This window comes from Orcinus orca, chromosome 5 (assembly GCF_937001465.1).
Source record: "Orcinus orca chromosome 5, mOrcOrc1.1, whole genome shotgun sequence".
NCBI lineage: Eukaryota > Metazoa > Chordata > Mammalia > Artiodactyla > Delphinidae > Orcinus > Orcinus orca.
In genome coordinates, this window is record NC_064563.1 from 52757304 (window position 1) to 52785191 (window position 27888).

Here is a 27888-nt window from a genome sequence, read left to right on the forward strand (position 1 = left end):
TATCTAAAGACAGTACAGTTACACAGTCAAGCCTCCCTTTGGATGTGATTAATATTGCGCTGACTTTCTGAACTTAGCTTGGTTTTTTGACATAATTCACTACCACATCACACAGAACAGCCCAAGATCCTCTAAATAGCACCTACTCAGCCACACGTAAGAGAATGTCTTTGCAAAACACACATGTTGTTCAGGTCTGCCTATTAAAATGCCTTACGCTCTGTTTGTTTGTTTATTTTTTTAAAAATCAACTTGCAAGGCCAATGTAATAAGATGCTGTAGCTTTTATGGAAGAGGTGAAATAATTTTAAACACAGACACACAATGAGTTTATTTATTTAGAAACTTGTTAAATAGAGTCTGGGAATTCAAATATTCAATGTTGACATTGTACAGAACTGGCCAGGAGCCAGAACCCAGTCTCCAGAGGGACCCATTGGACAAGGAATTCAGGGCTTTCTCTCCTCCCACTTGAGCTAAATAGGTAGAGGCCATTAGTTATACCCACAGCAATATCTGAACCGCACTCAAATAAGCTGCCCTAGCCAGGGCACTTCAAAGGAGGGTAAGTGTGTTTAGCTTTTTAGTGCTGAACTGGAGCAATATGTCACACTTTTGAAAGAGTTTTGTAAACAGTTTCTTCCTTATGTAGAAATGTCTCTGAAGTTTCTTGTATGGCATGTAAGCAAAGGTAATTAACAAGGATTACACTTTTTTCATTTACTGGGGGAAAAAATATAATACCCATCTGTGTGCAAACTGGGGATCTGGAAGAAGAAACATGCTGTTTCTCTCTTCCTTTCTCCCCTCTCGTGTTTTGTTCCATTTGTTTGTCTCATTTTTATCCTCTTCCTCACACTTCTTCTCACTACCCAGCCAATTTCCTTGAGAACTCCCTGGTAAACTCAGAAGGCCAGAAGAGTGGGAAGGGGAAAATCTAATTTTAGAAAGAGGACCTTGGCAAATGGAGTGGGAAGGGAACTAATGATTCATACTGGGCCACCCAGCCGAAAAGAAAAGCAGACTCCACAGATCTTTGTAGAAAGGGCCTAGAGCCTCGCTTCCAGCCCAGGAAGGGTTAACCACCTCTCCAGAAAAATGTGCCTGGCGTCCTTAAAGTGTGACTGTCTCCTCCCGCCCCATCTCCCCACTAGCCCCTCTCTTCCCTGCCTGGTGGGCTAGGAAGGGGCCTGCCCTGCCAGGAAGAGTGAATGAGTGTGTGCCCCCCCTCCGCACTTGATGTTCCTGAACCCCTGAGCTGTGAGTGTGTGTGAGGGCGCATGTGTTCCTGTGCTGTACACGGTCAATGCAAACCCGGCTCCGAGGGAAGCAGCGCGCCAGGCGCGCAGCACCTCTGAGGATGAAGAGGCAAGAAGCTTTCTGGGCTGAGCTTGGGAGCCAGGAGCCCAGCAGCGGGAGGAGGGAGGTGTGGGGAGGCCTGGGGGAGCACTGCCTCCCTGCTCTCTAGGGCCTCCCCAGCTCCACCCCCAGGCCCCATCACAGCGGGTTCTGATGGGAGGGGTGGGAGGGTGTACCCAGCTCTTGGGAATAGGGTTCTGCCAGGCCCTGAGTACCTTGGGAACAGGGTAAGAGCCATTGGCCAGAAGATGACAAGTCAAGTTTCCCCACTTCAGGGCCCGCTTCCAGCAGAGGCAAAACGAAGGAGGTGTGGGGAGAGAGGAGCCTGGGCCAGGCGTGCAGAGGGCAACGAGTCGGTGCTCTCTTGCCCTCCTTTTCCCTACTTGCCCGGGGGGACGGAGCCGGGAGTCCCCAGCTGTGTGGCCTTCCTACCCCAGGCAACTTCTGCAGCCTCGGATAACCTGGCCCCAACTCGGAGAAATGAAATAAAATAAACTCCCAAACGACAAGATGTTTAAAGAAAAACTGCTTAGAATTATTACCATCAACTTTTAAAAAAGAAGAAGAAAGTAAAAATGTCATGGAATGACGCGTTCATTTCTATTCGATTAGTGTCCTACGTGTTAAATGTCTGCGGAGGAGGCCGCGCCCCGGGCAGTAAGGAGAGGACTCTGCTCAGAAAGCCTGCGAGCTGGGCTCCCCCCGCAAAAGACACAATCACGCACACTTATACACACACCGCCACGCGCATCGTCACCCAGACCTGCGACTCCTCAGCCCCTACAAATAAAAACCTGAAAAAGGAGCCTTTTATTCCGGGCTTCCTGCCCCTGTAGCTAATGAACCGTCCCCTTCCACAGTGTTGACGATGAGTGTGAGGGGGAAATGAAAAGCGTTGTTAACCTTCCCCTAAACACAGATTTTTTTTTTTTTTTTTTTTTTTTTAGCGAAACACATCAAAATGCTGCAGAAAGACTGCGCTCCAAGTGCCAAATGCAATAAAGAAGTCCTAAGCCAGGGTAATGGTCAAGTAATGGCAAATTAACCGCCTTCCTAAAAGGGGCCTCTGCCTCCGTAGGGCAAACGCTTTTTCCCTCCTCAAAAGCAGTCTGAAGTAAACAAATAAAATACGTGTTTTAAACAAAGCTCTGTGTTTTAATCTGAGTTATTTTAAGGATGAAGGAAAACGCAAGCAGTTGGGCATAGGGGCAGTGGAGGCTGGAACCTGGGCTTGCGGTTCCTTTACTATCTTAGGTATTGGGCTGCTAAGGTGAGGAATTAAAGCGCGAGCGGAAGGGTCGTCATCTACCTTACCTACTTCAGAGCCTCTTTTTAAACAGAGATCAAGTGTACAAGTAACAAGTGCCCCCCCCCCTTCCCGCCTTGCCGGGGTCTTGCTAATCGCATCGCCTTCTGGGTCTTTACGAGACTTCTGCGGGCCCGGTAGCTAAGGCGGAGGGGGGTTATTCGTTGCAACTCGTTCATTGCTGTGATTGAAACCCTGCCGGGTGTCACTTTAGGGAAGTGGGGTTCCTTCGGTGTTTCGGGCCCTAGACATGCTGGGCAGATCCAGCTTCACTTCTTTCCCATCACCAGAAGAAAACAGTTGCAACTGGCATTTCTGGCACGGCCCAGGTGCTGTCCTTGCCGCCCAAGAAAACGGCTGGGAAGCCTCACGACGCTGCCAGAGCCTGCTTGGCTTTAGTTTTCTTTTCTTAAAGGTGGGAATAAAGGCCAAGGGCTTTAGACAGTACAAATGTCAATCTTCTTGCTTTTCCCTTCTTTATTTTTTTAATGAAATGGTTTATTCCTCCCAAATGATTTGCAACCAATTTATCGGTTTTAACTATTGTGTAAAAAAAAAAAAAAAAAAAAACAAGCCCTGTAAGTTGGGAAGTAGGCTGTGCATTCAGTCTGAGTTTTAACTTCAGCGGGTACTTTCAGGGTCTGTGGTCCCTAGTTTGGGTTCATGGAATGCTGTACCACAGCCAAGATCGCGACAGGACTTGGCCACCAAAGAAATTTACAAAACACAAAAAGAATAACAATCTATCAAGAAAACGACTGTTTCTAAGTGATTTGATTCCATTGCAATGTTTACTTTTGCAACAAGAAAGGTGGTTTTGTTTTTTAAAGTATGCTGGTCACACTGCCTCTTCCTAACCCAGAGAAAGAAAGAAACCGGTGCAGACACAGCCACAAAGTTTTCGTTAGATTCACAGCAGGGGTAACCGACTGTCTCCGCCATGCGCTAGGAAACTCACGCACTACGCTGGGGAAGGAAATAGCGCTTTAAAATACAAAAAAATCCTTAGTTTTAATATGATTTCCTTTATTACCCAGACTGCAACTGAAGAATTGCATAAAGCAGCGCTGCTGTCTGAGAAAGGGAGCCGCGGCGGCAACAGCTGGAGCAGCGAGCGAGAACCTGAGGCTTAGCAAGAAAAGTTTGTAAGAGTTCGCATCTAGTTATCAGAAAGCCTCAGCAGCATCCTTAGAAACACTAGAGACAAAATAAACGGGTCTCCCTCTGGATGAATGACAAGTATCATCAGATCGGGAACCGGGCTCGGTTTCTGGATGTTGAGTGGCCTGTGCGTGCGGGAATGTTTTAATACGGCAGCGTACAACTTGGTAATTAAAATAGTCGGAAAAGTTGCCCAAGAAATTCGAAGGGTTTTGTGTTCTGCTTTCACTTCGGCGGATACCAGGCAATGAGGCGCGCGAAGCGTTCGGCTTTCATTTCACAACTTAGGCAGCGTTGAAATCGGCTCTCCCACCCCGGTCTCGTCCCCCCAACCACACACACACACACACACACACACACACACACACACACACACGCCTAACCTTCAGTCGGAATTGAAGCCCCCAGGCCTCCGAGCATATGTACATTTATTCCTCCTCAGATGGAAAATAAAGACATCGGCCCCATTAAACGCAAACAGGAAAAATAGAACTTCCACTGGCGCGCTTTGACACTATCCAAGCTAAGTGAAATGAACAATATCCGAAAGAGAATTAGATGAACTGATGACCCAAAGAGCCCTATACATAGGTTGATCCCTGAGACCAGAGCGAAAGGAAACGTATTTGGGCATGAGGGAGTGCTTGGGTGAGGACTGGAAGAAGCACTGGAAAGACGCCTATGATGACAGCATCTCGCCGGGCTAGACCGCGGACGCTTACCGCCAAAGAAACCGAGCCCGCCGAGGTGCCTCTGCCTGCCGCGCGGCTGTGGCGGGGACACCAAAGGCGGGAAGGCGCGGGGCGTACTTGGCTTTAATACGCAGGGGTGGGAGAGACTGGGGATTTCACTTGAGGGACGCATCCCACCCCACCACCCCATCTCTACTTTCTCTGGTCCACAAGCAAAACAATTAGAGTTCTGTTTTCAGCGAGGGGAAGAGCGAACGGCGGCCTTTGCTTTTCCGAGGCTGCTCCAGCCCCGCGTGCTGACACCTTGAGGAGGAGCGCTTTGGACTGCTCCAGATTGCTCCAGTTCTCGGCACCGCTGGGTACCCTTAGACTCGAGGTAGAAGCATTTGGACAAAGCCAGTCCCGTCGCCTACAGTCCCGGCTGAGGCTCTAGCTTTCTCGGACAGTGTCGGCTCGGCGGGCAAGGCCGGGCAAAGTCACCCAACACTTCTGCGAGAAGAGTGGGGGATGGGCGTACCGTCGCCCCCGCCCCGAACTCAATAGCCCTTGTCCCGCGTGACGAAGGCCGCTCCACGCCGGGCAGGCAGGGGGCGCCGGGGAGGGTTAGTGACCCGAGACGTCCAGAAGTAGCGCGGGAGGCTCCGCCGTACCCTCTCCGCGGCCCAGTGTCCCTGCAGCCCGCCCCCTGGGGGTCACTCGGCGCCCAGCCAGCCTGGAGCTCGCGGGCCGGAGCGCGCCCTTTCGGCCTCCTTCTCCTTGGCGGCTGTCGCCGCTGGCTGTGCGCCCTCCACTCCGGCTCTCCAGGCGCTCGCGGGGCCTCTTCTCTCCCCACCTGCCCGCAGCTCTGCTGAGCCGGTAGCTCGGCTCTGCCCGTGCCCTCCCCACCCCACCCCCACCAGACTACAGCCTCCACCCTCGTCTCCCCCACTCCCCACCCCAGTCCTCCCGCCTCGCCGCGCACGCCTGAGTGCACGGCCGAGCGCACAGCGCCCACTACCGCAACTGCCGCTCGGCGCAGCCCGCCAGCCCGCGCAACTTCCAGCGGCCGCCTCGCAACTTTTCCCAACTCCACCACTGATGCCCGCCGCCGCCGCCGCCGCCACTGAGGCTCCCTGCGAGCCTGCCACCCACCCCAAACCCCAGAAACAAACCCAGACGCGAAAAGCCTCCTCTCCCCAGCCCGCCCCCCACCCCATTCCCCGCTCCCCCTCCCACACCCGGGACCAGCTGGTTGGCCAGAGGCAACTCTCCTCCGCCTGGGGGGAAGGAGAGGGGAGGGGGAGACTCTCGCGTCTCCTCTCCCCCACCCCCCACCCCACCCCACCCCACCCCACCCCACCCCTTCCCGCTCACTCTCGCGCTCTCTCCTCCCTCCCACCCAGGTCTTTGCTGCCCCCACCCCGCCCCCACCCCGGGGTTGCCACAGCTGGTCCGTGCACGGGGTTTGAGGGCTGCCCCGGCTCCTCTGGCGCCCAAACAAGGAGCGAGAGCTCGGGCGGCCGGCGCGGAGGCTGGGACCGGCAGGTTGCTGGGTCTGCTCTGCGCCTGCCCTCCGCCCGGGGCCCCGGCGCGAGAGGCAGCCCCGCGCTCCCTCCCGGAGCGCTGTAGACAGATATGCAAGATGGCAGAGGAGGGTGAAAGCCAATAGAAAAGGGATATTGCACCTACTTGTGGCCAGTTTCCTTGCCCTGCCTTTGGATCTCATGCTGTGCCCAGTCCTGCAGCCGCTGGTGTGTGGTTGGGTTTTTTTTTTCTTGGATCTTTTCCTTCTTTTGCTCTCCCTCTCGCTCCCTCCCTCTCCTCTCTCTCTCTCTCTCTCTTTCTCTCTCTCTCTCTCTCTCTCTCTCACACACACACACACACACACACTTACACACACTCACTCTCTGTCTTTCCCTCTTTCACTCTCTCTCCCTCCCTCTCTCCCTTTCTCTCAATCCACACTCGCTATCTCTCCAGCATTGTCAGTTTGGACACCTTCGCACATGCGCGCTAGACGCCCCTCAACATCTCAACGCCGCCAAAAAAAGTTTGGAGCGATTTATCACTTTGATTTGGAGATCTTGTCAGATGGCAATCGCCGAGGAGGCGGAGAAAGGGAGCCACGGGGAGGGCGGCGGGGGGCGGGGAGCGAGCACAGGGAGTCGGAGGGGAGCAGACACCTCGCCCAAAAAAAAAAAAAAAGAAAGAAATGAAAAGACTAGGGCAAATGATTGATTTCGTGTTGGAATCACCAGTAAGCTTGTATTATTAGTATTATTGTTTATCCCAACATAAAGTGCAGGAAATTTTCTATACCGTCCTTGGGGAAAAGCAAGAAGTGGGGGGAGGGGAGAGGACATTTAAAATCTTTCCCACACTAAAGAACTAGAAGGACCGGACTCTCGGCGAGCGATCCAGGAGAAAGTGAGAATCATCCTGAACTTCGGGAAATCTGCTGCCGCTGTTACTGCTACTGAAGCTATTGCGGCTTCTGCTTTCAGAGTTGAAAGCAGAATAAATGTTTCTTCCTTGACTTTAGGTGTAATGCCAACGTTTTCTGCCATCCTTGTAACATATCAGTTGGTCTATTCTCACCAAGTAGTGATGATCACCCTTGATTCCCAGGTCCCGGAAAGCTTGGGCATTTGACATCCAAGACCTTCTGCCTTCCCTGAGGTCGGCTGTCACCTTCCGGCCTCCCCCACCGCTGCCCCCGTCGCCTCCTGCTGCAGCTCAGCCTGCCTGCAATTTCACTCACTCGCTTAAACCCACGACCTCCCGGGTCACAAGAAGGAGGAGGTGGGGGAGAAATCCCCCCACACCTCTTAAAAAATACATTGTTGAAATTTGCTTTAATTACAGGATTTACCAAAGAAGTGGGCACGCAGAAATGGGGACCTCTTAAAGGAGCTAGCTGTGTTCAAGGTATGAATCAATCCCAAATATGTATGGATTTTCTCTTGGTACAACCTCCTTGCACTAAACAATTTCGTTCAGTGCCTTCCATGAGCTATTTATGTCTCCATTAATATCTGTTGCAAACCCTGTCAGGCACCATAAAAGAAAATTACAATCTTTTTGTCTCTGTGCTGCAACGATACATCCTTGATGTTCAAGTTAAAGGAAAGAGAAAAGAATATCAGGTCCTGGGTGAGAGTTTGGCAAAGGCAGAGTAGGGGAAGGAAGATAACTGAGAAGGCTCAGTTGTACCTGTTGTCATTTATTGTCAAAACTAGGACTGGGGATGTGAATGAACAAATAGCAAGGGTCAACCCCAAAGGGTATTATCCATCAATGGCTTGCAGGAAATTAAAATTCGAAAGATTCACCCTGCCAGGGATACCCATCAACTTCTCTTTCTCCAGAGCTGTGTAATTCCAGGGGCATTTAGCTGTAAGATACAGGTCCCTGGAAAATCAAGCTACAGGTCCCAAGGGAGACAGATGTGTAATGTTGAAATGTGAGGAAGGGAAGTGGGGAGGCAGAGAAGGGTAAAGGAAGGAATTACACAGAGTAGGAGTAAAACAGCTTCCAAAAGAGAAGGCTCTGGTGCCCAAACACACGGGCACAAGAGAACTCTATCATCCCCTCTGGACTAAAGAGGCAAGTTGGGGGTTCGGGATGTTTCCAGCCCTTCTACAATTTCTATTGCCCTGTACATACAGGTGTTGTGCTTACACATTCAGCTGGTGCAAAAGCACCAGGCACTTCAGCACTCTGGATGTAGATGCCCAGGGTCTGTGATTGTGAGTTCACTGGCTTCCCTCAGTTTAGATGAAGGAGTGCCTTCCCTGCGACCAGTAAATGTCCTCGGTGGAAAAAGAGAAATGGGGCTTGAGAGCTTTCACCAAAGGGAGTAAAATCTCTAGGGAGAGAAACGCACTAGACTGGCCGTCAAGAAGTTCAGAGAAACTGCTTCTGATCAATTTAAGGGACTCTCTGGGGACCCTCACCTAGGCCAGAGGACAGAGGGGCAGCCCGAAGGATCAAGCCCCTCCCAGCTATCAGAACCTAAAGGTCCTTGGCCTTCAGGAGGGGAGGTGGAGTCCACTAAGGACCAAAGAGCGCCCTGGACAGGAGGAGGCTCTGCCTGGGACGTTTCATTTCACCTTCTCACTCCGGGGGGATGGGGGGGCTGAAAAAAAATAAAAGCAGTTACCACCTTCCCCTCCACTTTTCTACTTGATTCCTTTCATCTCATCCCCAGGGGATCTATATCCGGGTCCCACTGCAGAGAGGAGGTTAAGAGGAGGGACGGGGAATTTCCTAGGAAATGAAGGTACCATGTAATCAAACCCAAGATTAAATACAAGACCCACACGTGAAGCTGCGATGGTTGTTTCGGCTGAGAAATTATAAACCACGTGGCGGGTCAGGGGGTGAGATGGGGGCTGTGAGGAGAACTGGGTGGGATATGGAAAACTAAAGAAAATCAAAGCTGATGCCCCCAACTTCAAAGATCTCCGTCGTTGAAGCTTTTCTAGAGGGTATGGGGTGGGGGCAGTGAGGCGCGGCTGGAGCACCCTCCCCTTCTGGTTTTTAAAATCCTTGGGGTCGCGGTCGCTTCAGCGAAAGGGTCTTTTGCCTGGTCTTTACAAGAGTTTCCGGACACGAGCGAATCCAACATATTCTAACCGAAATAATAAACACAAACTCCTCTGTGCCCTCGGGCCAAAGCATTGTGAAACGATAAGGCATCATTCTTTTTGTTGTTGTTGTTGAACAAAAGTATTCACGAAATCGTCATTTTTATTTTCAAACCTGAAAGCTGGGTTTCTTTTCTTTTCTTTTCTTTTCTTTTCTTTCTTTCTTTCTTTCTTCCTTTCTTTCTTTCATTCTTTCTTTCTCTCTCTCTTTCTCTCTCTTTTTCTTTCTTTCTTTCATGTGCTTTCTGCCCTAAGTGAGTGTTAATAAAAGAACTAACGTGCTAGTTCAAGTGTGTTTAACCTGATGGAGCAAACGCCCAGCAGCAGCGGACTGCGCTCACCGCCTGCAGCGCGGGAACCCCTGCGTGCCAAGCCCGGTGGGTTCCCACTCCCAAGTGCCTGGACCCCGTCAGTTCCACCTGTCCCAAGTCTCAGCCGTGAGACCCAAGCAGGTGACTTTCTGTTCAGCGGCCCCTGGGGTTCCCGACACCCTTTGACGTCCCGTCTAAGCTGTCGCTGGAGCAAGAGAAAAGAGGCCTCCAACAAGTTGGCGGAGCTGCCCTCGCTGCCCGCCCCCACACCGTCCGCCTTTCCCTCTCCTGGTGCAATTCGTTTCCTTAAGGGGCAGTAGCATGTGTCCCACGTTTTCTTGCGTTTCCTCCCACGGAAGCGGGCATCCTGGAAGCAATGCGTCCTTGGAAAGTCGATGAGTTTACGGGCTGTTTGGATTTACTTGTTTTACTACTGTCATTTTTTTTCTTTCGGATTTTTTTTTCTTTTTTTAAAAGCAGAAGCGGAGCACTCGAGATGGGAGTTGGAAGAAAGATGGGTCGTTGAAGAAGAGAACAGGACAAGTATACCTTTTTTTCCAACTATATTTCTCTAATTAATGCTAGAAACAGCAAAGAACCGATTTTCAATACATTACATGCAACAGGAAATTTTCCTTTCCTCGCACCATGATTGAACCAGCCCCACAGTATCCTTGGAAGAAAGTTTGAATTCTTTAAGGAGGTATTTTTTGGCCTATTGTCTTTGTGCAGTGAACTTTACATCTTGCTATTCAATCACAACCTATATTCTCTTGGCTACCAGCAAGATTAATTTAATCATTGTAATGCAATTATTAATACTGTTTACCCAACGCGGGGTTTCAGTTTGGCTGTTAAGAAATTAAACTCTCGCTGGGTGACCAGAGCTAGGCGGGGGTTTCTTCATGTTGAAATGAAACAGTCCTCTTTATTTAGTCTCAGAGCTCTAGCTATCGGCCATCGGCTCAATTAGCCAAAATGGAAACAATTTTCATTCATTGCAATAACTCACTGTTCTAGAGATCGCTTTCAAAATATACACTTTATTATTATATGCTGACCTCGGTGGCGTGGAGTGGCAATAAAAGAAGGAGGCAGGGAGATCTATCTAGCCCCCTTGGGCTATAATTATTAGAAATTAATTGGGTTCAGGACCCTGGGTAGTCTAGCTAAATTAATAGCTTGTCTAGTGGTTTAAATCCGAATTTTTTGTCCACGGGAGAGAAAGAGAGAGAGTCACAGACATGAAATGCAGACCCAAGGGACGCCTGAGTTTACTTGCAAGACACTCATCTATTAAACAGTGTCCAGAATACATTTGAGTTGGGGAGAGGGGGCCGGAGTAGGAGGGGGCGGGAGCCAGAAGAAAGAAGGGAGCGAGATGGGGAGGGCGGCTACGAGTGAGCTAAAAGGTCTCGAGTTGATTTTATTCGATTTTTCTTGTGTGCATTGTTTTCGGGAGGGGTTGCATTTAGGGGTTAAAATAAAAAATAAAGATTCCGTGTACTCGGAGCTGTCGTGCCGGAGTAAAAGTGAAAAGGGAGCCTTAGGCAAAAGGAAATTACTGCGAGCCCGCGTGACCTTTCAGGGAGGTAATCAATCAAGTGATCAACAGGGATATTTATCATAGCTATATAGGACTACTTCGCCCTGCACGGGCGGGGGTGGGGAGGCGAGAGGAGGGTGGAGACGCGCGCGCACACACACACACACACAAACACACACACACACACACACACGAGTCACAAAAGTTTGGACAAACCCGATAAGCCTCGAGACAGAGAACGTAGGCTTTAATAAATGTTAAGACTGTCCCTTTAGCCTGTGAAAAACACACACTCATACACCCACGCAGGGGAAACGCGCACATCCCCGCTGCAGTGGCTGCGTGAAGGTGTTAACTTGAAACCGTCCGCTGCGCTTTGCCCTGAAAGGGAAGCTCGCGGTGAAATGAGCGCTTCAAGCGCGGACGAGGAGACTGTGCTGGGCTGCGCCGGGCGGGCGAGGCGCGGGGCTAGCTTGGTTTCCGTGACCTGCCGGGAAAGGGGCGCAGCCCGCCGTAGGGGGTGCGGGGCGGCGGGATGCCCCTCTCCGCGGCGCTTGGACGCCGGGTCAAAGCATCCAGGCAGCCTCCTCTTCCTGCGAAATCTTCGCGCTGCCCCAGGGGCGCGGCAGGAGAGAGGCGCGCTCGGGGCCCGCCCGCTCCGGCGAGCACGCGCTGCGGGGCTTCGGCGGCCGCGCGTTTTCTGCCCATTTACCTTCTCTACATTGTAAAACTCGCCGTTTTGTAAATTGCGTTTTCGGTCCCGTATTTCTTAGCAAATCGTTAGATTTTACAATCCTGCTCCCACCCTCTAGTCGTTCAATACCCCCTACTCAACTTCAGAAAGGTATGTAAGGGAAGCGGGGGAGCGAGGTGGCTGACTTTCAATAATAATGATAATGATATTACATAGTCGACTTAAAATCTAGGCCCCCGAGGCCCTCTCCCAGCTCGGGGATTATAATCAGCAGTTCTTTCGAGAGAAGGTCTGGCTGATTACTGGCCCTCGAGGCTGGGAACTGTTTTCCGACGGGTTTATGAAACACAGGTTGGGGTGATGCGCGCCACCTCCCAGGTAGCGAGCCGCAGCTCCCGCGGTGTGGGAATGTGTGGCCGCGCCAGGGCCGCGCTGGTTGGCACCAGATGCGGAGCTCGCGCTCCCCCGCCCGTCGCTCCCGCCGCCCTCTCGGGCTCGGAAAGGCCTCGTCCCGCACAGCCTTAGTCTGCGGCGCCCCCGCCTGGCTTCCCCGGCCGCCGCAGCTCCGGGTGCGCCCGCGGCGTAGGTCTCCAGCTGTGCACAGTAGCCGCCAGGGCGTGGGGGTGGGAAACAGCTGGAGCGCCCCGGGGAAGCGTGTGTTGAGGTGGAAAGAAACCCAGCAAGGAGGATGACGAGGCGATCAAATCCTGGAGCTGCTACTGGTTTAGCATCCGGAGGAGTAGCTTCGGGGGGCACGAATCTCTGTCGGTGGGAACAGGAGCTCCGGAGAGAAAGCGGAGTGCGGGTGTGCGATGCCCGGAAACGTCCGGACGTCCTTGGGTCCCTTCTACTGAACAAAGACTATGCCAGAGAAGTGCTCCTCGAAGTTAAATGTGCATGTAACCCCCCCGGGGATCTTGTTTAAAAGCGGATTCTGATTCAGTAAGTCTAGAGTGAGACCTAAGCAGTCTGCATTCCTAACACGCTCCCAGGTGAAGTGGATTCTCCTCCAAGTGTGGCCCGCGACCAGCCACATCAAGCATGACCTGGACTTCAGGAGAACAAAAAGAATCTCATGTGCCAACCCAGACTGACTAAATCAAAATCAGCATCTCAACAGGTGGTTCGCTTGAACATTGAAGTTGGAGAAGCACTGCTGTAGAATGTGCCTGGCCGGGTTTTCTTTCTCTGGTCTTGGAACATGACACCTCCATGATAACCTCATTTTAAATCCTGCTTTCTGCCCTGGTCACGGGAAAGGGGGGAGTGAATGAACCTATCCCGTTAAAAGCTACAACTCCTCTGGCCCCCGTCTGCCACCAGTGAGGCCGTCCCGGACCTTGGTCTGATTGACAGCCCCCTCCAATTCCCTCTCACCCCCCTGTATTTTGCTGTCAAGTGTATGACATGTATTTCTCCCTCCTTAGATTAGAGTTCTTTGTTTACACGTCTTCCTTCCCCTCTCAGCTGTAGGCTTCTTGAAGGAGACCATGCCTATATTCTCTAAGCTTTGTTTTCTCACTACAGCATGGAGTCATTCCTTTACCCTTGGGATTAGTGTATAAAAATGTTTTGTGAACTGTAGAGCTGAAGCAACTGTTAACCTCTTTCTCTCAACTCCCCCTTCCATAGACCAGCACAATGCTTTACATCACTAGGCACTTAGTCTGTTGTTGTCTCTCTCTGGAAGGTGCTTGAACTCACACATCCGATATCCTGAACCAAGAATTTAGCCAAATTTGAAGCTCTTTGTATAAACACTTGAGTTCTAGTTTTCTCTTGTATAGAATTCTCTAGAGAAGAGGTTCTTAATCTGGGAGAAAAGGAATTCAGAAGACTGTGTGACATCTTCATAGTGTAATTTTGTGACTAAGAGAGTTGGTCCTGAAGCCTGGAAATCTCCGCATTCTAAGTGGTCAGTAGCTGAAGACTGAGATGTTTAAGATGTTTAAAAGCTAGATTTTGTAAAATAAAATTAAGTGAGCCCTTTTCAGGGTCTGCAAAAAAGACAAATACCACCAAAGATCCTGGAACTTTTTTGGAAGCCATGGTTACCAATGTTAGGAAAAGATGGCAGTATTCAGATTTGGGGGCTGTTATAAGTTAGACAAACTCTGGGAGAGCAAAATAGAGTTCCAAGACCTTAAGAATCAAACCTTTGGAGGTTCAAATCCCAGTCCTACCTTTACCAGCTCTGTAACATTAGGTAAGTTACTGAATGTCTCTGAGTCCCCATTTTCTCCTCTGTATGACGGGGATAATTAGGTGTATCTTACAAAATTATTGCAAAGATTAAAGATAATATATACAGGGGCTTCCCTGGCAGCACAGTGGTTAAGAATCCGCCTGCCAATGCAGGGAACATGGGTTCAAGCCCTGGTCCGGGAAGATCCCACATGCCACGGAGCAACTAAGCCCGTGCACCACAACTACTGAGCCTCCGCTCTAAAGCCCACAAGCCACAACTACTGAGCCCGTGTGCTACAACTACTGAAGCCCTCACGCCTAGACCCTGTGCTCCGCAACAAGAGAAGCCACCACAATGAGAAGCCCGCACACTGCAACAAAGAGTAGCCTCTACGAACAGCAACTAGAGAAAGCCCACACACAGGAACAAAGACCCAACACAGCCAAAAATAAATAAATAAATAATATTTTTAATTATGAAAAAAAAGATAATGTATACCAAGTGCTTAGTATTTAGTGCCGGCTACATAGTAGAAATTTAACAAATGGAGCTATTCAGAGCTCCAAGCTCTAACATTTGTAATTTGGCACAATGAAAAGGCTTATAATGTGTGTGTGTGTGTATGTCAGGGATCTTGGACACTGCCCTTCCCTTTCGCATCTGTAATGAGATTTTTTTTTTCTTTTCTCAGCAGACTGTCCCCTCAAATAGCTGAAGCCTGAGACATTTGATATATATAAAACTGGCTGCTGCAACTAGATCTTAACACTGCAGTTTGAACGGGTACCAGTGTGTGTGTGTGGTTGGATTTTTAGCTACATATTTTTAAGGGAGTCTTGTGTACTTGCGCCTGCTCTCTATATGAATCAGGGTTATACCCCGGCCATCCCAAACAGACAGAGTCCTGACCTTGTGCCAGACAGCCTGAGGCAACAGGACCTGGGCCACATGATGAGGGCCCCTGAGAGTCACTGACAGAAACATTGCTTCTCCCTTAGCCATGTGATTGCAAGTCTTTCAGGACAATACATACAAAGTCATCATTTGAAGATGTCTAGTGTGTCTATGTTACCGTAGTCTCTCCCTGTGAGATGGAAGCCACACAGATAATTCAAATAGAGAGTGGGTTTTAATGGGATTGGTAAGTGCTTTCTCTTTTTTAAAAAAGTTTTTTGTTTACTTGATTTTTTTGTTTGTTTAGTGTTTTTCAATTTTGGTTTTCATGAATCTAGCTGTTACCCTTACTTTCAATACATGAAACTATTGATTAAGTCTAGATCCCTGCCAGGAAATAAAAGATCTGTGAAATTTACATATGCAGTACTTTAAAATTCTTTACTCAAACCAATGATTATGGTTGACGTGAGAAAATATAGACATAATCAAAGTACATTAATTTACTTAATGTATTAATGTACTTTTAAACTTATAGCAGATTTTCCACATCTTTTTAAAGCACAAACTATAGGACCCATGCTGAAACAGCTTATAAAGGAGACTGCCGTGTAACAAGGTCCTCGGTACTCAGTAACTTAATTCCCTTGACTTGGGTCCAAGGCAGTCCTGGTTACCCTCAAACTCAGCTATAGAGTGAACTCCTTTAGCCATGACAGAGTGTGATACAGGTGTGCCCTGCTCTCTGAAAAGCCACATCACAATGTGATTATTCGCTCCATGCTATTTTATTAAATAATGAGTTCCCATGGGCCATTTAAAATATGATTTGACTTACAACAATTTGATTTATACTCACTTTTCCCAGAAACATACCTATGGAGGTAAAGCTCTGTTTTTTTAAACGATGATGCATGTTCTTTAGCAAATGTTTTATAAGCAGTCCATTTTCAAAGGTGAAGACAAGGAAGCATACCACAGTTCTGAGACTAGGAAAGAAAGAATTTCTGTATAGAAAATCAATTGTACACAGAAGAAGCTAGAAACCGACCTGTTTAATTATCTATTTTGAGGCCTCATGTAGAGGTACTGGAAGTCTGACACGTGATAGGATTTGGTCTTGAAATGTTTCTGAAAATACAATGCTCTTGTACTAGGTTTTAAGAGAAAAATTTCCAAATCAACTCTCTAAACACTCTTGAAAATACTTTTCAAAACTGGGGAAGAATTTTCTGTTGCATAGAGAAACTGAAGGGTAATTCTAAAATTGGTCTGAGCTTATTCCCATTTGGGAGTAATCGTCTATAGGTTAAAATATCACCATCCATCTCATATCCATGTTTTCACCTAACTAATTGGCATTGAACTCAAATTCTGAAACTGGATACGTCGAACACATCAGGACATTTGGCATTGTTAAGGGCTCTGGAAGACATCTTCTATTGTAGCTGCTATGAATGCACCAATGCAAAGAAGCCAAGATGGTAAATACTATTTTGATGCATTTTTTTCTGTTGTGTTATGTTATGCTGAGATTTTCACAACAGTTGTGTTGAATCTCTACAGAAGCAACAATCATGCAGGTTTCTTAACCACACAATCTGGTGCCTGGTGCCTCTTGTGTCCCTCCCCCATCACCCCACCCCCGGAAGGGACAACATGTAGTCATGGAGCATGGGCTCCTTAGCCCCAGGGACCACCTTTCCTAATCCTCCCTACACACCACTACCTAATTAATCTTCCTATAGCACAGTTCTGAAAATATCATTCTACTACTCAGAATCTTCAAGATCCCTTAGTTATTACTTTCAAGATAAAACCCCAAATTTTGCCTTTCATTCAAAGGTATTCTAGATAGAGGAAACAGCAAGAGAGATGGGAAAACATGAGGTATGCACCAGAAGTGTTAAGAATTTTATTCTGCCCGAGTTATGGGATTCAAGAAGAGAACTTTACAGGTTTGGAAAGATAGGTTGGGCACGTGCCATGGAGGACTTATAATGAAAAGCAAAAATTGGAGGCTTTGTCCTGAAAATAATTGAATGATCTTGAAGATTCCGATTAAGGGGGTGGCATTATCAAAATTGTGCCTTAGGAAGATTAAGCAGGCAGTGGTATGGGAGAGATTACACTTCCTCTTCACATGTTCTGTCTACCTATCTTTTGAGATCCAAGACAAACATCACCTCCTCCAGTAAACGTTGATATAGTTCTCTGAACTGAAAGCAATCTCTTCCCATCACCAACCTCCTTTGGCACCCTTTCATTACATGTTGGTTTTGCCTGTACCTCTATGATCTCTCTCAATATACTGTAAATTCCTTGAGGGGTATTTGTATCCAACTTTTCTTGTCCTCCATTGTTAAAGTACATCTTGCTAAGAACTGGCGGCCCTTTCTAAATGTAATGATTTTTGTTTTTCAACAATTTTAGAAAAAGTTCAGCAATTACTATTTTAAATACTGCCACTCCTTCAGTCTCTCAACTTGTTCTTTCTTGCTCTCTGATTAGACACTTTTGTGCTATCTTCCATGTTTCTTTGCCTTACTTTCTTAAATTCTCTTTATCTCTCTGTGCTTAATTCTGAATAATTTCCTCAGTTCTATATTCAAGTTCTTTAATTCTCTCTTTAGCTGTGTCTAATTAGCTATTTAACCTGTCGTTATTTTTTCCATCTCAATTATCTTTTAAATTTCTATCATTTATATGGGTTCTCTCCAAATATGTGCCCATTATCTTTTCACACTGCCTTGTTGTCTTCTTATTTTAGATCTCAAGGTTAAGTTTTTAAACATTTTAAGTATAATTTCTTTTATCTGAAGTTTCTGGAGATCTAATACTGCTGTTTGCTGTATCTACTCACCTTTGCTCAGATAAATTGTTTTCCTATATTTTAGAATTTTAGATTGTTAGTTCACCTTCAGCAAGACTTCATCTGTGGGAATCATGTTTAAAATTACTTGAAGTCTTATCTTTCCAGAAATAAGACTGTTTATATTTGCTTTATCAGATACCCCAGGGGTATAATCAATTTTAAAATTTATTTACCAGCCTGGGGTTTTCCAAACCATAGAGGAAGTGTAATTAGAACCAGAGACATAAGTGATAGTGGGCTTGTTGGGAAGAATTGTCAGGGGAGACTTTTTTCTTTTAAACCCAGAGGCAAGATGAGACAGAAACTTCCTTGATTTTCTAGACCAGACTTTCACTGGTGGTATAACTCTCTGAGACTCAGCATCATGTACAGGTATCAGTTCTAACTCCCCAACTTATGTTGGATAGAACTTTATGTCCTGATTCCATGAAGGTTTTGAAACTTAAGCCCTGAGTTCTCAAAGTTATTGGCTCCCCATCCCCCAACACAGACTGCCAGAATTTTATTCACTCTTATGTTCAGCCCCAAGGATTTCCCTTCCTTTCTTTCAAGAACATTTATTAGTTATTAAGCCAAAAGTTTCAGTGATTTAGGAAGGGAGGGATTGCAGATTATTTAGTCCATAAAAATACTGGAATGTCTAGACTTGAAAATACTTGTGGTGGTTTGCTGTTAGTGAATTTTAGTTTTAATATCTTTTCTCGAATTCTCCTTTTCAAAAGAAATTTCTGGGTCCCCAAACAAATGTAGAGCCAAAACATCACTTATAATTAGAATAATTAGAATCACAAAAACAGCCTTTACACATGTTTTTGATCAGTCTAAAATCTCTCTTACCACCTTCTTTATCTGGCCATGGAAATCATGTTCACCCTTCAAATGTCATCTCAGATTCAGCCTTCTTTCTAATGCTTTCATAATTATAGTAATAATAATTACAAAACAGTAACAACCATTTCTTAAGCGATTACTCTGTGTTAAGCAGTACACTGACTCTTTGCATATGTCATCTTACTTTTCTAAAAAACCCTATGACATTTTTAACCTCGTTGTTCAGGTGAAGACACTGATGTTCCTAAAAGTTAAGTGACTTGTTCAAGGTGACCTAGCTAGAATTAGGTTGAACCACATGAAATTGCTGATACTCAACTGTTTTTTAGCCCACAGTGCCCCCCCCCACCCTAAAAAGCATTTTTACATGGTTCAATCTAAGAAAGGGGGAAGGTAGGATTCAAATTCAGGTCTGACTAATTTCTAATTTCATTTTATTCCCCCTGGACAGCACAGCATCTCTACTATACTAATTACTCCTTCCTCTAGGCTACTGCAGCTCTCATACCATCTGTCTTGATTCACTTTCCTTACTTGACCTTCAGTTACAATAATGTACTTTCATCTGTCTTCTCCAGTGAATGTAAACTCCTTAAGGGCTGTGCCTTCGCTTTCTATCCCCAGTGCTTAGCACAGTACTTGGTATATTACAAGTCTTCAATAATTTTTTATTTAAATAAACTAAACGGGTATTCAAGCATTGGTCTGTATTTGTGTGCAGTTGATTTGCTTCTGAGCTTTTCCCTTTCTCTCATTTTCTCTTAGTGGAAGTTTTAAAATATTGTCCCCGATTTTTTGACACTCTTTCCATCAAGAGGTGGTGTCTGTGTCTCCTTTCCATGAACCTAGGCAGGCCTGTGACTGCTTCAACCAACAGAGGAGAACAGAAGTGCGTTCCAAGGCTGAACTATAACAGCCCATACAGCATCTGCCCAGGTGTCTTGGAACATTTGCTCTCTGAAAGCTCCCAGTTGGGTGCTCTACCTCAGAATCCAGTGGCCACACTGTGAGAAACACAATCCACATAGGTTCTCCGCCCAACAGTCCCAGCTGAGGTAAGCCTTTGACTTACCCCAGCCCAGGTGCCGGGCAAGTGAGTAAGTCCCCAGATGATTCCAGCCCCCAGCTGTTTGGGTCGCCTCCAGGCATTTGGTTCTTACCAGCTGAGGTCCAGATACTGTGAAGCAGAGACAAGCCATCCCTCTCCGTCCCACCTGAATTCCTGACCCACACACTCAGTGAACATAATAAAATAATTATGACTCCACACCACTACATTTGGGGTGGTTTGTTGTACAGCAGTAAATAACTAGAGCATTGCCTTCATCTGGCTTGTCAGCTAAGAATAGCTATAGCCTGGTCAGTTCTGAACCCTCCAGCAGTTGGGCTGTAGTAAGGGAGTTCCTTTCCCCCAATAAGCAGGGTCTGGTGGTGGGCGGCTGCTCCCATGTCCAGAATCAAAAGCGTACTTTGTGTCTGCATATTCATATATATATATATATATATAGATATATATATAAAATTATCTGGCTATAGATTTTTTTTTTTTAGTTATTAAAGCCTGGTCCCACCCATCCTAAAACAAAATAAAACACCAATCAGAACTTTTAAGATATCAGCACTTCTCATTGCTGCTTTATTTACAATAGCCAAGATATGGAAACAACTTAAGTGCCCATCAACAGGTGAATGGATAAAGAAGATGTGGTATATATAGTGGAATACTACTCAGCCATAAAGTAAAAAGTTGAAATCTTACCATCTGCGACACCATGGATAGACCTAGAGAGTATTATGCTTACTGAAATAAATCAGATGGAGAAAGACAAATACCACATGATTTCACTCTAATTTAAAATATAAAACAAACAAACAAAATAAATGAACAAACTAAACCAAACAAAAGCAAACACTTAGATACAGAGAACAGGGCAGTGGTTACCAGAAGGGATGGGGCAGGAAGAGGGCAAAATGGGTAAAGGGGATCAACTTTATAGTGAGGGATGGAAACTAAACTTTTGGTGGTGAACACACTGTAGTGTATAAGTATAATGTACACAAGAAACTTATGTAATGTTATAAACCTATGTTACCATAATAAAAAATAAATTAAAAAAATTTTTTTAACTGGGAAACAGAAAGTGTCCTTCAACTGGATTTTGGCTTTCGGACATGTTTTGGGCATTTAGCTCTCACCCTGTGTCTTGAGTCTGTCTTACTGACCTTCTGTCTGGCCCAGGCCTGAACCCAACCTGGCTGGCTGAGAGCAGTGACCTCCCAACTCATCGGTGCCACTCCCCTTTCTTGGGGCTGGACCTTGCCTCTGCCATCCTATTGACTCTGATAGGCTAACCTAACGTACGCCAGCCAAGCCACTCACCAGAAGCTGAGCCCTGTTGCTGCCTGGAAGCCCTGGTGCCCATTCTACCTTCTGGTTCAGGACCGCTCAAGGACAGATTCCAGTCCAGGCCACCAGCCAAGCTTTGCCTTCGTGGACTTGGTAATTTGGATTCTGGCCCCTTCTTAGAAGGGGATAGCTCTTTCCTCAAGCCCAGCCATTTTACCCAATATGCCCCTTCTCCTTACCAGTTCTTAGGGAACATCAAGGCTAGACCCACCCTGTTCATTGCAATTAGTATCGCTCAGATCTTTGCCTACAGAGACACGCAGGCAGAGTGAGCAATGTCAGGCAGTGGTCACTAGGGGGCAGTTGGCTCTCCAGGCAATCCCAGAGGCAGAGGCATCGAGAACTCCTGGGGCAGTTCTGGCATCCGGTCCCATGCATCAAGCTGAGAAGCAAGCAGGGACAGCCACATGCTTTGCTAGGTTAGTCCTGTGCTGTGAGAGGACATTTCTTCTAGTTGTTATGTAAAGCATCCAAGCCTGCTTCCCTGCTCCTCCCAGAGATAAACTGCCTAGTATCTTTCTTTTCTTTTTTTAATTGAAGTGTAGTTGATTTATGTTAGTTTCAGGTATACAGCATAGTAATTTGATATTTTTATGGAATATACTTTATACATACTTATTATAAAATATTGACTATATTCTCTGTGTTGTACATTACATCCTTGTAACTTATTTTTTACCTAGTAATTTGCACCTCTTAACCCTCTTCCCCTATCTTTCACTTACCCCTACCTCTCTCCCCTCTGGTAGCCACTAGTTTGTTCTCTGTATCTGTGAGTCTCTTTCTGTTTTGTTATATTTGTTCATTTGTTTTATTTTTTAGATTCCACATTAAGTGAAAACATATGATATTTGTCTTTCTCTGTCTGACATTTCATTTAGCCTAATACCCTCCAGGTCCATCCATGTGTTCGCAAATGGCAAAATTTCGTTCTTTTTTATGGCTGAGTAATACCTACATCTTCTTTATCCATTCATCTGTTGATAGACACTTAGGTTGTGATTAATATTCAGAAATCTGTTGCAATCTTATATACTAATAATGAACGATCAGAAAGAGAAAACAAGAAAACAATCCCATTCACAATCGAATCAAAAAGAGTAAAATACCTAGGAATAAATTTAACCAAGGAAGTGAAAGCCCTGTACTCCGAAAACTGTAAGACGTTGATGAAGGAAATTGAAGATAATACAAATAAATGGAAAGATACCCCACATTCATGGATTGGAAGAATTAGTATTGTTAATCTGTTCATACTACCCAAACCAATCTATAGATTTAATACTATCTTTCTATAAAACATTTTTTGCTTTAATTAGCCAGAGTGGATTATTTTGTTTGGAATTAAGAACATCGAATTCACCATCTTCCAACTTCTTGTGATCTTTGAATCATTCAGAAAATCCTAGAGAGACTTCCCTGGTGGCACAGTAGTTAAGAATCCGCCTGCCAATGCAGGGGACACAGGTTCAATCTTCCTGGTCCAGGAAGATCCCACATGCTGCAGAGCAACTAAGCCCATGGGCCACAACTACTGAAGCCTGCACACACTGAGCCCGTGTCTCATCACCGCGATGAGAAGCCTGCGCACCCCAAAGAAGAATAGCCCCCACTCACTGCAACTAGAGAAAGTCCGCACAGAGCACCGAAGACCCAACACAGCCAAAAATAAATAAATAAATTTATAAAAGAAAATCCTAGAGCCATAGATTGTTTATTTAATTTTTGTTTGTAGATCCTGACAGAGAGTACTATTAGTATTAAAGATCTACCATGAGCTCTACTGTAGTAGTAAAAAATTAGCAAGTACCATGCAATAATGTTAAAAACGGTGACCAACCAATCAGATATGACATACTCATATTTACTTTCACTAAAAGCTTTAGTGTTAATATTGATAATGTTAAATAATAAAAGTATCATTATTGATAATGAAAGGCTTTAACTGTTAAAAAACAAATTTATGATTTACTTTAAAATTTCATCTTTGTTTCCCTTCTGACGTTTACATTTGGGGAGCAATGTTTTATAAGGGATATATTTTACAGTAATACACATATGTAATTTTTGTTTGGGGGGGGGGGTTGCTTTGTTTTCTTTTGTTTTTGGCTGCACCATGCAGTTTTCAGGGATCTTAGTTCTCCCACCAGGGTTGCACCCTCGGCAGTGAAAGCACAGAGCCCTAACCATTGGACGGCCAGGGAATTCCCAATTTTTTAATACTTATTTTGGAAGTACATGGCAAGATATTTTTACTGATTATGCATGATAAAAAAATTTGCAAACCGTTGCAGTGAATTTAACGTATTCATTCTTTTGTCTTTTTTTTTTTTGCTTTTGCCTTTTGTTTTTGATAAAATTTGTTTTCATTTTTTTTAATTGAAGTATAGTTGATTTACAATGTCGTGTTAGTTTCAGGTGTACAGCAAAGTGATTCAGATTCTTTTTCATTTTAGGTTATTACAAGATATTGAATATAGTTCCCTGTGCTATACAGTAGGTCCTTGTTGTTTATTTTATATATAGTAGTGTATATATGTTCATCACAAACTCCTAATTTATCCCTCCCCCCACCTCAACGTATTCATTCTTAAAGAGACCTTAAAAAATATCGAATCTAGTAGTTTATGAAATGTTTTGGTGGCAGAAATCTTTCACTGAAGAAAGCCCCAATACCTAAAACAAACAATATTCTTGGGCTTCCCTGGTGGCGCAGTGGTTGAGAGTCCGCCTGCCGATGCAGGGGACACGGGTTCGTGCCCCGGTCCGGAAAGATCCCACATGCCGCGGAGCAGCTGGGCCCGTGAGCCATGGCCGCTGAGCCTGAGCGTCCGGAGCCTGTGCTCCGCAACGGGAGAGGCCACAACAGTGAGAAGCCCGCGCACCGCAAAAAAAAACAAAAACAAAAAAAAACACAATATTCTTGATAGGGTTCCCCATCTGTTCCTTTCCTAAAGGGGTCAGAAAAGCACTATTTGCAGACCATGATATGCTAGACCTCTCTCTTTTTACAGATTCGGAAAGGAAATGTCTTGGCCAAGATGACTTTTCTATTTGATGACTGAACTGGAGCTCAACCTACATTTCCTGAATCTCTTTTTGGCCAAAAGTCTTTCCACCACATTACATTATTTCATTGAAATGCTAGATTTGAGAGAGTTTCATGACACTTTCTAATTTGTGTTTCTTTTATGGTTCTGAAATGTTGAGATGTTTGCCAGAGTCCTGGGAGTATCTGAGAAGCTAGAGGGAAGTGCTGAAGAGCGTCACCCACCACACAACCCTCACTTGCACTTCCTTGCAAGGCTTATCATATAAAAAACAGTTTTAATAAGTTCACGGTGCATTTTGTTTCTGCTTCTTTTTGCCTGTTGGCTTTAGTCAAAAGAATCTGGATTGGAAACTCAGCCAAACACTTTCAAAGGATCTGATCACAGTCACACTGTCATCAGATAGAAACACAGCATCACCCAAACCTCTGGGTCTCTTGTTCACACATGTGGATTCTAACTAGCAGAGGAATAAGCTGTAGCAACTACAAGCAAATATCTCTGAACTTCACTGAGATTGATAACAATGGTAATAAAATCAGTCTTTTCCGTGACGAACACTACCAGTAAGTCAACTGTTAAAAAGGGATAGTTGTAACAGTAACCAATGCATTAGCTCTTGTCAATGAGATTCCTTTTGGCAGTAATATATTCTGGGGGATTAAGTTAAACCAAATGTTTGTAACAATGAAAACATAGTCATGTTAACAGTTAGGATTATCATCTTGGTGAATATTTACTGCAGTTACCTTCAGATTTACTCTTTATCTCTCTGGACACTGATCACATTCATCTCTTTCTGATAAATTCCATTTTAGATTAAAACCAACAGAAAGCATCCTTTCACATTTTAAAAGCCTTGCCATTTATTTTCTTTTAAAATGTTTACGCTTTTCTTTTTCCTTTGAGCTGCTGCTCACCCTGCCACCTGCACAGTGATGGGGTTAAGCAGTGAAAGCCCTGATTGAGAAAGTTCTGTGAGTACTTTGGCCACATTTGACTTTACTTGGTGCTCATAACTTTCAGGCCGAGCAATAGGTAAACACTACGTGCACCTTTCCTGATTTCCCTTTGATTTTCACATCTGTTTCCTGCCACTTGGTTACTTCATGGCCGCACAGGTAAGAGGCCCAGTGTTGACTCTGTAACCTAGGCGCTTATCTCTCTGGTTCCTGTGCTTAGAGGGAGCCTGTGAAGAAAGGTCCATCCATACATGACCTCACAGGAAGCTAGCCTTCTGCTGTCTCCTGATGTGACCCTGGGCAACTCCTGGGTGCAGAATTCAACAAGACGAGGAACTAAAGGTGTGTATCACAAAAGCACTTTGTTATTTATAGGACTGTTTCTGAAATTGTTCTGTCATAATATTTTTGTTGATTAGTATTTTATTTATTTATTTATTTTTTTTTTGCAGTACGCGGGCGTCTCACTGTCGTGGCCTCTCCCGTTGTGGAGCACAGGCTCCGGACACGCAGGCTCAGCGGCCATGGCTCACGGGCCCAGCTGCTCCGCGGTATGTGGGATCTTCCCGGACCGGGGCACGAACCCGTGTCCCCTGCATCGGCAGGCGGACTCTCAACCACTGCCCTACCAGGGAAGCCCTGTTGATTAGTATTTTTTAAATTCTTTCTATCTCATTAGGCCATAAGTGACACCTTCCTATGTTTTTAATCCGTAAAATGCGTGGAGGAGAGTGATAGGGAATTTGCACTTTGGGTGGCTTTGCTGTTATTTTCTTTTATCACTTTTGATCATATACACACAGGGTGGCATTTATTCCTCCACTTTGAAAGAGAGGAGAGAGGCCACATGAACCATCTGAGAACACCTGTGACCCGGATGCTTTGAGAGGCCCTCCCAGAGCTGTGCCATGCTGGTGGGCGCGACCTTCACTCTCTCAGGCCACCATACCACAGTGAGCTCGGAGAGCCCCGCGACAAATGTTTGCAACAATGGCAATGCCCTCACGTTAACAGTTGGGATTATTGTCCCAGTTAATATTTCCTGTACTTACATTCAAATTTACCCTTTTGGACACTGTTTGTTTAGGAGAGGAGGAAACCCTTGTTCCTTCCCAGGTCGCTCCAAGGCCACCATACAACCACCAACTGTTCAGTGGCCCACTCCTTCCACTAACCACTTGGTCCTCAAGCGTGAACTGACAGTCCATCTTCCTGTGACACGGTGGTTCTTAACCAGAATTGCACCTAAATCACCTATGAAGTTCTTTGGGAATTCCAGGGCAGTCCAGTGGTTAGGACTCCGAGGTTCCACTACAGGGGCCTGGGTTCGATCCCTGATCGGGGAACTAAGATCCTGCAAGCCAAGAGGCACGACCAAACAACAAACAAACAAACAAACAAAACAAGTAAATCACCTATGAAGCTCTTTTAGAACTGTTGCTGAAGTTCCAATCCCGAACAACTAAATGAGAACATTTAGAAGTGGGGCATGAACAACCTTATGTGTTAATAGCTCCCCAGATGATCTCCCCTTACTTACTCAAGTACCCTCTTCACAGTAAGTCTTTGACCTCATAGAGATCTTTGATCCATTGGCCAGATTGCTTTTCCACAATTCATCATTTGGTCATGTCCTGGTACCCAGGTTCCCATAGTCCATAATTTTAATTCTGTGCCAACACTCAGTCTCTCCCCATGGTTATATTCCCCCGGTGACGTCACCTAACACCATTAAACTCACTGCCACAGCTACTCCACATCTGGACCAGACCTCCAGAAGATTCCTAGGGAAAAACACGTAACCAACCACGTTGGTTGTTTTTAACTCCATGATCACAAATCTGATTCGGGCACACTGCACAGCTCAAAAACCATTATGTTTTCAGATTTTCAGTTTACCTCACCTACACCTATTCTTTCCCCCGAATCTCCTGTATTCCCTTCCCCTTCCCACCATTCTTGACTGATGACATTGCCTCATAATTCATCGGGAAAATACAGGTATCAGAGGGAATTCTTCATTTTCCCACCGCCAAATCTATAAAACCATCCACATCTATATTCACACTCTTTGCCCTCCCTCTACTGGCTATGGATGAAGTGTCCCTGCTCCTATCAAAGTTCAGGCCTCCCTGTTTGCTCTTGATCTCTCCTCCTCCTGCCTTTTGAGGGACTTCATTCTTTCCTTCAGAGGAATGCATTGCCAGCTTCTTCCCACAGTTTACAAATATGCTTCAGTATCTTGCATCTTAAAACAAATCTTCCTTAACTCCACATTGATCTTGGCTACCACACCACATCTCTGCTTCTCTTCACTTTAAAATGTCTTTAAAAGAGTTCTCTTTAGTGTCTCTCCCCACTTCCTCAATACTCCAGTGAAAACCTGATTATCAAATCCAGCTTCACTTTCCAAAACTTTCTGAGGTATCTAAAAGGAACCTCAAACTTAATACATCCACAATTTTTTTCCCTAACTCCACAAAATAATCTGGTCTTTCTCCAGTCTTCCCCTTTCATTCAATGGCAACATCATCCACTCAGTTCAAGCCTTGATTCTTCTCTTTCCCTCAACCCTATGCATAAGTCATCCACGTTTTGTTGGTTGTTCTTCCAAAATACACCTGAATCCATTCACTTCTCTCCATTTCCTACCACTCCAGGCCAATCACCATCACTCTTCACTGGGACTTGGCCAACAGCCTCCGGACGGTCCCCCATTTCCACTCTTACCTCACAACATCCATTTTCTATACAACATATTTGTCTTTTAAAAACATAGATGAGGTCAGGTCAGGTCCAACAGCTTCCTGCTTAGAATAAATTCTTGTTCCTAAGGCCTGTCTGATCCAGTCCTTCCCTCCTCATCAAACCTCATCTCAGATCACTCCTCTCACGCACTCCTACCTTTGCTCCAGCACTGGGGACTCCTGTACATTCCCTCATCACTCTGTACTCCAGAATAATCTCAAAGTCTTCACTTCTTC

The 27888-nt window shown here is 45.7% G+C and overlaps 1 protein-coding gene across 7 annotated transcripts in view; it reads right to left on the reverse strand.

The window, feature by feature from the left end:
* The window catches only part of MECOM (MDS1 and EVI1 complex locus), a 568305-nt gene extending 561772 nt beyond the window's left edge, over nt 1–6533 (reverse strand). For 3 of the 7 annotated variants that reach the window (XM_012533299.3, XM_033429566.2, XM_004270573.4), the window contains exon 1: nt 6187–6533. In XM_012533299.3, the coding sequence (XP_012388753.2) occupies nt 6187–6223 (37 nt within the window). In that variant the 5' untranslated portion in view covers nt 6224–6533. The remainder of the gene's footprint in view (nt 1–6186) is intronic. The other 4 variants (XM_033429567.2, XM_033429564.2, XM_033429565.2 and 1 more) reach the window with 4 other exon arrangements.
* Nucleotides 6534–27888: the final 21355 nt, after the last annotated feature.